This window comes from Muscardinus avellanarius (genome assembly GCF_963383645.1).
Source record: "Muscardinus avellanarius genome assembly, chromosome: 16".
Lineage (NCBI taxonomy): Eukaryota > Metazoa > Chordata > Mammalia > Rodentia > Gliridae > Muscardinus > Muscardinus avellanarius.
In genome coordinates, this window is record NC_137802.1 from 35752291 (window position 1) to 35766295 (window position 14005).

Here is a 14005-nt window from a genome sequence, read left to right on the forward strand (position 1 = left end):
GCATTTTATTATTTCATCAAGAGAAGAAACAGAAGCTGTCTGGCTTTCTTCACACCAACCAATAATTTCGCATTTTAAAGTTTGGGATGTTTTCCATAATGAGCTGAATCAAAAATCTATTTGAAAAATATATATTTATATAAAAAAAAGATTCAGGTTGTTTGCACGTAAAACATTAATTGATAAGTTTCTTTTGTCTTTGATTCCATGTTGCTGGAAAAAGTTTGACCAAGCTTGCATGCTAATTTGTCCTTAGTTGCAAGTATTGTAGGCAACTTGTACTTTGCCTAATGAAGGATAACCCTCTCTGACGTAATCAGAACTCAACAGTGATTCAGAAGCAACATCCTATCCTTAATACTGTCAGTTTCCAGCCATCAGTGTGAAAATCCTTGATAAGGTTGAGAAGATGTTGCTAGGAATCAATTAACTGATGTGCCTAAGAGTTCTGAAATACTATTTTGCTTAAGTTTTTTTTGCACCATTGATTGATTTTTAAAAATCCATGTTAATTTTCCTCTGTCCAAGTGTTCTGGGCAATGACACCGACTCTCTGAGGCTGTCATTTTGATTCCTCTTGTTTCATCTTGCAGGATGCTCGCACACCCCCTTCCCTGCTTTGTTTTTCCTTTTGCCTCAAATTCATTAAGAAGCATTGCTTTGTCATAGATTCATGCGCAGGTGCTCTGGCCGTTTGGAGATCATGGGGAAAGCTTGCTTTTTGTATGGCCCGGAGTTGGGCTGCCGTATGGGAAGCGGTGCCGACGCCTCCCCACTCGTCGTCACGTCCATCTGCTCTACGCCGCTCGTTTCCATGGGGTACTCCACAGGCGCCGGAGGGGCTGCCGTGCTGGCCGAAGCACCTCTTCCCCAGAAATCCCCAGGAGAAAATTTGACCGGGCTTTAAGACAAGGAAGAGCTATCATTCATTTGTCTCAAGGATCATCTCAACAAGAAGTATTTCCCTTACATTTAAAAGGAGGGGCAATATGACACTTTTTCATCTATTTTATTTTCGTGTGGACTGGCACAAGGGTAATAGTTCTAGTTGAGCCCTCCCTCTCTCCTCTAGACTTGACCCCTGAAGCCCTAAGTTTTATATTTGGGGGGGGGGGTGTGCTGAGGACTGAACCCAGGAGGCATTCTGAATCACACCCCCTAGCCCTATTTTATTTCTTGTTTTGAAACAGTTTCACTAAATTGCTAAAGCTGGGCATGAACCTACAATCCTCCTGTTTCAGCCTCTCAAGTACTGGGGTTACAGGTGTGCATCATCACACCTGACCAAATAATACAGATTTTAAGTCATTTTATTCCCCCACTTAAAACAGCTTCCTACTGCATTTAAAATACTTTTACAAACTCCTGCCACTGTCCTCCTTGCTCACCACACCCTGAGAGTACTGGCCTCCCTTTCATTTCCAAGAAAAAGCCAAGGTTTTCCTCCCTAGGGCTTCATGCTTGCTCTCTTCTCCCAGTATTTATTTCCATGCTTCCTATTTGTGCAGAGCTGGCTGTCTTTATTCCAAGATGTGTCTTCACCAGGGAGTCCTTCTAGGAATGCGAGCCATTGCCCACTGGGAAGACAAGTCCCCTTGACTTCCTCTGCCCTCTACTGCCATACTTTTCTTGTGGTACTGGGGATTGAACTCAGAGGCATTCTAACTCCAAGCTACGCCCCCAGCTCTCTTTTATTGTATTTGAAACAGGGTCTCACTAAGTTTTAGAAAGCCTCACTAAATTGCTGAGGCTGGCTATAAACTGGCCATCCTCCTGTCTCAGCTTCCCAAGTTCTGGGATTACAAGTGTGCCACCACGCCTGGCTTTTTTTTGTTTTTAATACTTAACAGTACTTGTAGTTACATATTTTTTAGTGTATTTCCATCTTTTTATTGTGACTCTCTTCCATTAAATTTTAAGTTTGATCAGGACAGGGTCAATTTCTGTGTTATGTGTATTACACAAACATAAGCATTATATCCTGCAGCATGCAGCATAGCTGCCAGTGTGTTTAGTGAATGAATAAAAAGGACATTTGCCAGCAAAGCAGCGTACTTTCAGGAGGGAAGGTAAGCTATTAAAATTATGATAGATGTGACTAAAGAGAAATGACAGACTTCCATTTATGCAACTGGACATAAGTTTCTTAAGCAATGATATTCTAGGTTTAAAAAAAAAAGAGGCCAAGAATAATAGAGTCTAAAATACCTGACAGGTGTTCGTGGGCTGCCAATAAATCTTCGTGGTGATCGGATTTTTGGTTCAAAAGAAAATTTTTCTTTCACACTTTCAAGTACAGATGGAGCCACATATGTAAAACCCTGAAAGACAGGAACAGTGGATTACAGAATGGCATTTGGTCATATACACCAAGAAAATGGGTGTTCAGTCTCCCATACACAACACATGAATGCCAGACTGGCAATATAGCTCAGTGACAGAATGCGTGCCTAGAATGACTGAGGCCCTGTGTTCAATCCCTAGCACCAAACACAAAAATAAACAAATAAAACCAGCCAGATACAGTGGCACACACCTGTAATCCCAGTAGTTGAGACACTGAGACAGGATGACTGTGGGTTCGAGGACAGCCTTAGCAATGTAGCAAGATACTCAGCAACTTAGTGAGACCCTGCTTCAAAAAGGGGGGGGGGGCCTGGGGGTGTAGCTCAAAAGTGGAATGGTCATGGGTTCAATCCCAGTATCAATCAATAAATAAAACCAAGTAAAATCAACAATGTATATATTCTCCCATCTCCTCAATCTCATTTTCACAACTATTAGCTTTTTTTCTGCCATTTCTTATGGCATAGATAGACGTCAAAAACTGAGCCCAATATGGCAGCAAACAAAATTCTACCCTATTATTAGGAGCAGGAAAAAAAAAAGAGGAAAAATGTAGGCTCCTCCTTAAGATGATACCAAGAGAAATACAAAGAAAATTCTAGTGTGTCAAGAAACATGCAAATAAGCAACTAACATTATCACCCTTAAACAGTCTCTAACAACTAGGCCAAAGTAAAAATAAAATTCTCCAAGTTGGCCTGTGTGATCCTTCTGGTTTTGTGCCAATGACTGGACAGAATCCACTTTTTTTTCTTTTTGGATGAATAAATATCAACATCATGAAAACCCTCCACTGTAACAGGCAAAAATACAATTTTCTTAATGTAGTTCTGTGTGGACCTTGCTATCAGGCTACCAATGATTATTTTCTTTGCTATTAATATTTGCTCCTTAACAATCAATCCTACACCTTATTATTAGCTATGAGTGACCATTATGCATCCCAGCAGAGTTAATAAGTTCTAAGTGAAGTCCAGAAGAGGGAGGTATAATTCCTCTGTATCTTCTTTGTGACTTCAGAGGCCATTTCTCCATATGCTCGAGTACACTAAAGCTGTAGAAGCTAAGAGGACCAGGCTGAATCTTAGTCATCTTTGAATTTCCTTTCATCCTGTGATGGGGTCTTATAGTAGGATTTAAATATTTGTTGAGTTAAAGTTATGAGAAGTAAAATCTCCAAGTAAGTGCGGGGGTGGTGTTATTGTTTACGGCAGTGCTGGGGCTAAACACAGGGCCTCACACAGTTAAGAAGCATGTCCAGCCGGGCGTGGCGGCGCACGCTTGTAATCCCAGCATTCCAGAGGCTGAGACCTGGAGGGTTGTGGTTCACGGACAGCCTCAGCTACTTAGTGAGGCCCTCTGCAACTCAGTGAGACTCGGTTTCAAAATAAAGAAAAAAAAAAAAAATAGGGCAGGGGCTGTAGCTTAGAGGTCAAATGCCCCTGGGTTCCATCCCCCAACCCACCAAAAAAAATATATATATATATATTTTTTTGTTTGTTTGTTTGTTGGTTGGTTGGTTGGTTGGTGGTACTGGAGAATGAACCCAGGGGCACTCTTACTGAGCTACATACCTAGCCATTTTTTTTCATTAACTTTTTTTATTATTTTTTAATTGGTGTATTGTAATCATGTATCACATTGGAATACAAGACTTGAGAGGATATACAAGCACACATCATCAAATTAGCCCTCATCCAGCCCCCATCCCATTCCCTCCTCCTCCCACAATCCCATGCTTGTTTGGTGATTAACTTTGATACATTTGTTTATGTACCTCCTGCTTTTTAAAGAGGCTCCATCCTCCCCTATTCCATACCCTCTGATTGGTCACCTTAATTGCTTCACTATAGGGCCCTTTCTATAGCTCGACCTCTTCCTGTTGCCCCTTTCCTCCTAGTTTTTGCTGATTAGGGGAAGCATCTGATTTTTATTTTCTGCGACATTTCTCTGTGCATGCCGCATTGCAAGTACTGATCCCACTCTTGACAGCCCCAGTAGTGGCCTGGCTACCCGGTGGACTGATCCAGACCTCGCTGGCTCAAGCAGCGGCCTTGCCTCATAGGAAGCCCCGATTCTGGTCTTGCTGGACCCGACACCAGCCTAACCCCTCAGCTGGCTCCAATCCCGGCCTCGGAGGCCCCAGTAGCAACCTTGCCTCACGGCAGGCTCCGATGCCAGCCATTGGCCCCAGCACCAGCCTAACCCCTCGGCAGGCTCCCATCCCAGCCTCGGAGGCCCCAGCACCGGCCTAGCCTTACAGCAGGCTCCAATCCCGGCCTCGCTGACCCCAGCACCGGCCTAACCCCTCAGCAGGCTCCGATCCCAGCCTCGGAGGCCCCAGTAGCGGCCTTGCCTCCTGTCAGGCTCTGATGCCGGCCGTTGGCCCCGGCACCAGCCTAACCCCTCGGCAGGCTCCGATTCTGGCCTCGAAGGCCCCAGCACTGGCCTTGCCTCACAGCAGGTACCTAGACATTTTTTAAAATTTTGAGACAGGGTCTCACTCAGATGCCCATGCTGACCTCGAATCTGCAATCCACCTATCTCAGCCTACCAAGTAATGGATTACAGGTGTTTTCTACTGTGTCCACCTCCTAGCGTGGTGTTTTTTTTTTGGTTTTTTTTTAATCAATCTTAAAAAAGATCTTAGCTAGGTATGGTGGTACACACTTGTAATCCCAGTACTGGGGAGCTAAGATAGGAGGATCGCAGTTTCATGGCCAGACTCCACTACTTAGGCCCTCTGCAACTTTGTGAAACCAGGTTTCAAAATAAAGAATAAAAGATAGGGTTAAGGATGGAGCTCAAAATTAGAATGCCCCTGGGTTCAATTCCCAGTACTGAAAAAAAAAAAAAAAAAAAAAAAAAAAAAGATCTTGACAGTAGGGATTAGCACATACAGGTACATCTAGAAGGAAAACTAATGCATTTATTATCACATATGAATCAATTCTTTGTGTGTGAGGAGTGATGGGGATTGGATCCATGGGGTTCTACCTCTGAGCTACATCCCCAAACCTTTTTATGTTTTATTTTAAGACAGGGTCTCTCACACAGCTACCCAGGCTGGCCTCAAACTCACAGTCCTCCTGTCCCAGCCTCCAAAGGAGTGGGATTATAGGCATGTACCACCAAGACCAGCTTAATCAATATATTTTGATGTTAAATATTCACAATTAATTTTACAAATCACTACAGACTTAGGTTAAGAATATCAACAATCTATAGTTCTGGGAATAAAATAGGCTTTCTCCCACTCTGAACGGCTGTGCGGTTTTTCATTGAAATGCTAATCCAAACATTTTAAGTCAATGGCTCAACCATAAAAGGGAACATATACACCAAACATTCATCACATAATTCTGCTTTGCTAAAATAGAATGAAATTAATTTTTCAATAAGTTATAAAGGTAGTGGCTTCTTTTGGCATTGGAGATTGAACCCAGGGACAGTCTACCTCTGAGCTAACCCCAATCCTGTTTGTTTACTTGTTTTGAAACAGGGTTTCACTAAGTTGCTGAGGCTGTCCTCGAACCTGCAATCTTCCTGTCTCAGCCTACCTTATACTGGGATTATAATATTGCCACCACACCAGACTGCATTTTTTTGGGGGTGAAGGGGCGGTAGTGAAGATTGAACCCAGGGGCATATTACCTCTGAGCTACATCCCCAGTCCAATTTTATTCTTTATTTTATTTTATTTTTTGGTGGTGCTGAGGGTGGAATCCAAAGGCTTTCTACCTCCAGGCTATACTCCCAGACCTATTTTATATTTTATTTGGAAACAGGGTCTCACTAAGTTGCTGAGGGCCTCACTAAGTAGCTGAGGCTGGTTTTGAACCTGCGTGATCCTCCTGTCTCAGCTTCCCAAGCGCAGGGATTACAAGCATGCGCCATCACGCCTGGCGTTTATTCTTTATTTTAAAACAGGGTCTCACTAAGCTGCAGAGGGCCCCACTAAGTATCTGAGGCTGGCTGTGAACCCGGATCGTGTCTCAGCCTCCCAAGTACTGGGATTACAAGCGTGCGCCACCACACACACCTAAATTTTTTTTCTTCTTCTTCTTCTTCTTTTTTTTTTTTTTTTTTTTTTTTTTTTTGTGGTCCTGGGAGAGGAACCCAGGGTCCTCTACCTCTGGGCTATACCCCTGATTTATTTTATATTTTATATTGAAACAGTGTCTCACTAAGTAGCTGAGGCTGGCTTTGAACTGTGTGATCCTCCTGTCTCAGCCTCCCAAGTACTGAGATTACCACCGTGCCCGGCTCCAAACCTTTTTCCTTATATTTTTATTTATTAAATATTTTTTATTAAAGGACCACCTGCATATTTATTTATTTATTTTTCTGGTGGTACTGGGGTTCCTGGAAGCCCTTCTACCTCCGGTATACACTCCCACGGACTACACTCCCAGACCTATTTTTTAACATTTTTATGTGGAAACAGAGTCTCTTAAGCCAGCGAGGCTGGCTCCGAACCAGCGCGATCCTCCTGTCTCCGCCTCCCAAGCGCGGGGATTACAAGCGTGCACCACCACGCCCGGCCCACCTGCATATTTAAATTTCCCATAGATACCTAGAAATTCTTTAACTTACCAGAAAAACTTGGTTGGCACTTTCACTGAGAGTTGAGTCATCTGGGCTGTCAACTGGTGTCTGACGTGTAAACTTTGAATCAAACTGACTCACATCCTCTTCAGATTGCTTTATAAAAGCAAAGTGATTAGAAAATGATGAACGGAACGGATGTATTAGAGACCCACAGTGGCCAGCTGAGCAAAGTATCTTTAAATGTCGCTTGAAGGCACACTAAAGCGTTTTTGTTTTCTTTTGTGGTACTGGGAAATGAACTCAAGGGCATTCTACCTCCAAGCCACCTACAGCACTTTTGTTGTTGTTTGGAAACAGGGTTTCACTAAGTTGCTGAGGGTCTTGCTATATTGTTGAGGCTGTGCTTGAACCTGGGATCCTCCTGTCTCAGCCTCCTAAGTACAGGAGTGCACCATCATCCCTGGCACACTCGTGATTTTTTTGTGTGTGTGTGGTACTGGGGGTGGAGCCCAGAGGCTTTCTACCTCTGGGCTATACTCCCAGACCTATTTTTATATTTTATTTAGAAACAGGGTCTCACTAAGTTACTGAGAGCCTTACTAAGTAGCTGAGGCTGGCTTCGAACCTGCGCGATCCTCCTGTCTCAGCCTCCCAAGCGTGGGGATTACAAGCATGCGCCACCACGCCTGGCCTGATATTCAGTTTTTAAAATAGAACAATAACTATATACTAAAGTCTACTTTAATACATATGTAAAATGTGAAGATACAATTTGACTGTTGATACTTTCTACCTGCATTCTTCTTCAGTCCATGCCTGCTAAAGAGGATTTTTTTTTTTTTGTGGTACTGGGGATGGAACTTAAGGACTTTCTACCTCCAGGCTACACTCCCAGACCTATTTTATTTGGAAACAGGGTCTCACTAAGTTGCTGAGAGCCTCACTAAGTAGCTGAAGCTGGCTTCAAATCTTCACAATCCTCCTGTCTCAGTGTGCCACCATGCCCAGCTAAAGAGGATTCTGATATCCTCTTTAGTCAACTCTGGAAAGAAGGCTGTCTAGAGCTTGCAACAAGTGGAGGTACGGGGAGAAAATGCACAAGATAAGCACAGACTATCACTTTCCTTGTTTTGCTCTCTAATCTCAGAGAATGTGAATGTGGTCATGTCAAAAGGACCCAGGAACCAACATGTATCCCAAGAAGGGGAAACTGAACATTAGTTAAAAACACAACAATGGCACAAAGGCCAGGCGTGGTGGCGCACACATGTAATCCCAGCATTCGGGAGGCGGAGACTAGAGGATCAAGTTCTCAGACAGCCTCAGCTACTTAGTGAGGCCCTCTGCAACTCAGTGAGACCCTGTTTCAAAATAAAGAATAAAAATTTAGGACTGGAGTTGTCACTCAGAGGTAGAATGCCCCTGGGGTTCCATCCCCAGTACCCCCCCCCAAAAAAAAAAAAAAGTTTCTGACTGCTCTGAGATTTTTCCTACTTTTAACAAAGTACCAAGTCCCTTAAATTATGTTTTCACATATACGTACCAATAGAGGTTTAAAGGGGGGCTCCACCTTCCGAGCCAAAAGTTCTTCCCAATTAATGTGTCTGAAGAATGGATGAGCCTAGGAAAAAAAGAATAGAAAACACCAGGGGAACAGACAAATCACAAGATAAGCTACACTAAAAGCAACTATATACAACTGTCACAAATCAAACTAGCATCATCTTCCCCCCAAACAACAGACATGCAGTTCCTACTTGCACTTCTCCAGCGTCCCCAGGACCAGCTCCAAGACGGGAAGCAGCGTTTCTTTTCAGCAGCTTTAGAGGGGATAAAAGCAGTGATGAAGGGCATTCCTTAGTTCAGCTGAAACTTTTTTTTTCTTTTTTCAGATTTGCTCATCAATTTTGCCTTGAGCAAATATAATTTATTAATTACTACTAAAAATTGCTTGAGAATATAAAGAAATATTTAAATATTTACTTTGCTTCCAAAATCTACAGGCTTTTATCCTCAATATCTATGTATGATTTTTTTTTTTTGGTGGTACTAGAGATTGAACCCAAGGGTGCTCTATCATAAGCTATATCCCAATTTTTTTTTTTTAAACCAGTACTGGGGATGGAACCCAGAGGCACTCTACCTCCAAGCTACACCCTCAGCCCTATTTTTATTCTTTATTTTGAAACAGGGTCTAAATTGTAAAGGGCCTAAGTAGCTGAGGCTGGCTGCAAACCAAGATCCTCTGTCTCAGCCTCCCAAATGCTGGGATTACAAGCGTGTACCACTACGCCTGTACGCCTTTATTTTGAAACACGGTCTCACCGAGTTGCAAAGGGCCTCACTAAGCAGCTGAGGCTGTCCATGAACAACAATCCTCCTGTCTCAGCCTCCCAAATGCTGGGATTATAAGCATGCACCAACTGCCCAGCTTCCAACCTTTTTCTTTTCTTTCTTTCTTTTTTTTTTTTTTTTTTGTAGTACTTGGGTGGAACCCAAGGGGCTTTTCTACCTTCCAGCTATACGCCCAGACCTATTTTATACTTTATTTGGAAACAGGGTCTCACTAAGTTGCTGAGACCTCACTCAGTAGCTGAGGCTGGCTTTGAACCCGTGCGATCCTCCTATCTCAGCCTCCCAAGCGCTGGGATTACAAGTGTGCGCCACCACGCCTGGCTCCAAACCTGTTTCCTTATATTTTTATTTCTTATTTATATTGATATATTGATGTGTGGTCCTGAAGATTGACTCCAGGGCATTCTACCTCCAAGCCACACCCCCAGCCCTCCTTTTTTTTTTCCTTTGAAACAGGTTCTTACTAGGTTGATAAGTCTTCCCACTTGCTGAGGCTGTCTCTGAACCTACAATCCTCTTGTCTTGGACTCCCAAGTACTGGGATTCCAGGCATGCAGCACCATGGCTGGCTTTTTATTTTTATTTTGAAATAGGTCTCTGTACATTGCTCAGGATGGTCTCATACATCTAATCCTCTTACCTCAGCTTCCCAAGTACTGGGAATACAGGCAATGGACCACCATACCTGTCTTATTCTTTATTTAAAATATATGTTAAATTCTATCTAGTTAACTAGAATACTAGTTGTTGAGATTTTTTTAGTTTGTCCACTTTCAGAACCCTACCTAGTTGGACATGGTGGTGAACTCCTGTAATCCCAGTACTTGGGAGGCGAGACAGGAGGACTGCAGGTGAGAGGTCAGCCTCAGCAATTTACAAAGGATCTCAGCAACTTAGACGATTTCAAAATAAAAAGTAAAATAGGGCTCAGGGAGCTGGGCATGTTGGCACACAACTGTAATCCCAGTGCTTAGGAGGCTAAGACAAAATCACAAATACACAGCCAGCCTCAGTAACTTAGGTCTTCTGCAACTTAGTGAGACCCTATTTCAAAATAAAGAATTAAAAAAAAAATAGGACTGGAAGGCATATAGCTTAGAGGTAGAAAGCACCTGGATTTAATCCCCAGTACAACAAAAAAATGTATATATAAAATAGGGCTGGGATATAGCTTGGAGGTAGAAAGCCTCCAGGTTCAATCTGCAGTACCACAAAAAAAAAAAAAAAAAAAAAAAAAAGAAAGAAAGAAAGAAAAGGAAAGAAAGAAAAAGAAAATGAAAAGAACCACGCTACTCATGGGCTGGGTACATAGCTCAGTATATAGCATTTACCCAGAATGTGCTATGCAAAGCCCCAGAGTGGACCCCTAGCATTGAAAACAATGAAATAGAAAGAACTCTACCTTTTTAAGCAGATCTCTGGCTTCTTGTGTGAGGTAGGGAGGCAAATTAAGTTTACATTTGAGGATTTTGTCAATTGTTTTCTTTCTATTCTCTCCAGTGAATGGAGGCTAAGGGTAAAGGAAAGTAAGAAAATTAGCACACAAAAAACAAAAAAATGTTTTGGTGGTGCTGGGGATTAAACTCAGGGACATTCTACCTCTGAGTTATACCCCCAGCTCTTTTATTTTTTATTTTCTTCTTTTTTTTTTTTCAGTATAGGGATGGAACCCAGGGGCATTCTACCTCTGAGCTACACCCCCAGCCCTATTTTTTATTCCTTATTTTGAAACAGAGTCTCACTGAATTGCAAAGGACCTCACTAAGTAGCTGAGGCTGTCTGCAAACTACGATCCTCCTGTCTCAGCCTCCTAAATGCTGGGATTACAAGCCTGTGCCACCACACCCGGTTATTTTTTATTTTCAAACAGGGTCTAAGTTGCGGAGGGCCTCACTGTGTTGCTGAGGCTGGCCATGAACCTGCAATCCTCCTGTCTCAGCCTTTCAAGTATGGGGATCACAAGCATACGCCACCCTGCCTGGCTCACAAAACAAATTTTAAATGACAATATCTATTTCCTGAGTTAAGCAGTTTGCATGGAGATCAGAAATGTCTGTGGTAAAATGTGCTAATACCTAAACACCTGTAGTTTTTAAGCCATGGCACAGCAGCAGCAATACTCTGAGGAAGCCTCCCTGGGCTTCAATTAGCTAGCTGTGTGGCACATTGCCTCACACAGTGAGGCACTCATTTTATGTTCCTCTTTTTCTTTTTGCATTAGATAACCCGACACCTATTTTACAGGACACCCAAGACATAGATCATTTGAATAAAAATGTTCTTAAAACTATGGAATCTCACGTGTTCATAGGGCATTATTAGTATTAAACTGCTGATAACAAATATGACTACATTGGTAATATTTTCAAAAGGTATGGGTCTTTTGTCAGTGTGGCTTAGTCTTAGTAATACATGCAGCTGTTAACTGTGCACCTACTGCTCCAGTCAGCATGTCATACATTAATGCTCCCAAACTCCACCAATCCACAGCGCGGTTGTGGCCACTTCTCATCAAGATTTCAGGGGCCCTGCAATGAGAAAAGTGACACGCCTAAAAAAAAAAGCACACATTAGCATATCATCTGGATTAGAATTACAGTAACAATATACAAAGTCAATTATACTACAGAAAACTAAGATGCTATTACTTAAGCCAGGTAAAAGCTAGATATTACCCCAAAACCAGTTACATTTCTTTTAACATGCAGCTCACATGTATTCTATTGTTCCACAAAAAGTGTGTGTGACTGTTCCATCATGAATAGATTCTTTGCATAGTCCAAAGTCTGTGAGTTTCACATGACCTACAATGAAAGATTACAACATGATTATTCTGAGTTTTTCGTTAAGCAGTGTTTGACTATATCACATAAAACACAATTATCTATCCTTCCATTTAACTTTTTCTTGAAGATGTCAAGAACTAAGGAGGTACAATACATAAGATGGGGTGCTAACTCTTTAGGGATAAGGCAGTCACCCTTCTCCAATGATATAATCAATCTAATACAGATAAAACAAAGCAAAAGTGGAACAGCTCGTCTGAGGCTCTGGCTTTACCTATATGCAGAATCTTCTTCCATTCTGAGAAAGAAAAGTCCTGGGAGCGCTTCTTTCTGAAGTCTGGTTTAAGTACATAGATCCTAATAAACATATTCTGTACCCTTTAAATAAAAGTTGTAACACTGTTTCAAAATATAGTTCTTATCACAGTGAACTATGACTTGAGAGTTCTTAAAATGATCTCATGAAGTCACTATAACAAATCAGTTTACTCTGCTAAATACTAACAATTAAAAGAACTAAAACTGGAATGGGACAATCATCTCTGCTCCAGAAGTAGAGCTCTACTGCATGCAAAGTTTAGCTGTACTGAGCTTCATTTGCTAGCCAATGGTTCAATACCAAGGAGCCTTCTATTCCATGTTCATTTCAGAGAAAAGAAAAGGCAATGGCCTATTGGCTCAAATGTATATAAATACTATATGCAGAAAAAGAACTGTGGATTGTATTTTCTCAGAACCATCTGACACACTGAGGTATCAAAGGGGTTCAATGTTCCACCACTCGACATTCTAGCCTTCGCCTCAGAATTTAGAATCAGAGTTCAGGCTTATTTTTTTTTGGGGGGGGGGGTTGATTTCAATGTTGTACTTAGTTAACTGTCATTGGTCTCAAAAGAAAAAAAAGCAGCACTACTTGGAATATTTATATTGGCTTTAGCTGTCCATATACCATTTTCTGCCCAAGAACGTGAAACAATTAACTACCTCTTATATCTTTTATGGATCAGCATCTTCTGCCAGCCTCCTAGAGGCCTTAGTCTGCCTGCTGCTCCTCTGAAGTGTGAGTGAACTGCCAAGATACCCAGCCTCGTCACTATGGCATAAACGGAACTGTCCGTAGCAGCACACAACTGGAGTCAAGACTCAGTGCACTACACCTACAGCTATACAGAATATTAGTCTCTTAGATATTTATGCTTGTTGTCACAAACAGCAAGAATTAACTGAGGCCTACTAAACATTTTACTGTCAAGGCTACATAAAATATTTTTGTTCAATTTCAATCCTTTCCTTTTTCCAACATTAATAAAACTGATCATAAAACGTACTGCTTCATATATATATATAATTTTTTTTTCTTTTGTAGGTCTGAGGAAGGAACCCAGGGGCATTCTACCTCGAGCTACAACCCCTGCCCTACTTTTTATTCTTTATTTTGAAACAGGGTCTCACTAAGCTGTGGAGAGCCTCACTAAATAGCTGGGGCTGTCTGAAAACCACGATCCTCCGGTCTCAGCCTCCCAAATGCTAGGATTACAAGCGTGCACCACCACGCCCGGCTCTGCTTCCAATATTTATGTATATTCATCATTACACTCAATTTATAGTGTTAAAATATGCTTTTCAATTTAAGGAATGAACCAAAATTAATGTTTGAACTGGTTTTTGGCTGGCCAGGCAAGCTTCCCCGTGCCTATAATCCCAGTACTTTAGGAGACAGAGGATCACAGGTTCAAGATCAGCCTTTCAATTTAAAGAGACTCTAAGCAACCTAGCAAGACCAGTTCAAAACAAAAAATAAAAAGGGGATAGAGTGTAGCTTGAAAGCAGAACGCCTTTGGATTCCATCCCTAATAAAAGACACACACACACACACACACACACACACACACACTAAAGAGTAGCAACTTCTGGGCACAGTGGTGCATGCCTATAATCAGAGATTCAAGAGGCTCAGGCAGGAGAAT

The 14005-nt window shown here is 42.0% G+C and overlaps 1 protein-coding gene across 4 annotated transcripts in view; it reads right to left on the minus strand.

The window, feature by feature from the left end:
* Positions 1-663: 663 nt before the first annotated feature.
* Positions 664-14005, minus strand: part of RPS6KB1 (ribosomal protein S6 kinase B1) — a gene marked incomplete at both ends in the record, with an annotated part of 48354 nt that continues 35012 nt past the window's right edge. For 3 of the 4 annotated variants that reach the window (XM_080712502.1, XM_080712500.1, XM_080712499.1), the window contains 8 exons: positions 664-901; positions 2209-2321; positions 6943-7050; positions 8441-8518; positions 8655-8717; positions 10655-10762; positions 11690-11780; positions 11966-12056. In XM_080712502.1, the coding sequence (XP_080568628.1) occupies positions 664-901; positions 2209-2321; positions 6943-7050; positions 8441-8518; positions 8655-8717; positions 10655-10762; positions 11690-11780; positions 11966-12056 (890 nt within the window). The remainder of the gene's footprint in view (positions 902-2208; positions 2322-6942; positions 7051-8440; positions 8519-8654; positions 8718-10654; positions 10763-11689; positions 11781-11965; positions 12057-14005) is intronic. The other variant, XM_080712501.1, reaches the window with a different exon arrangement.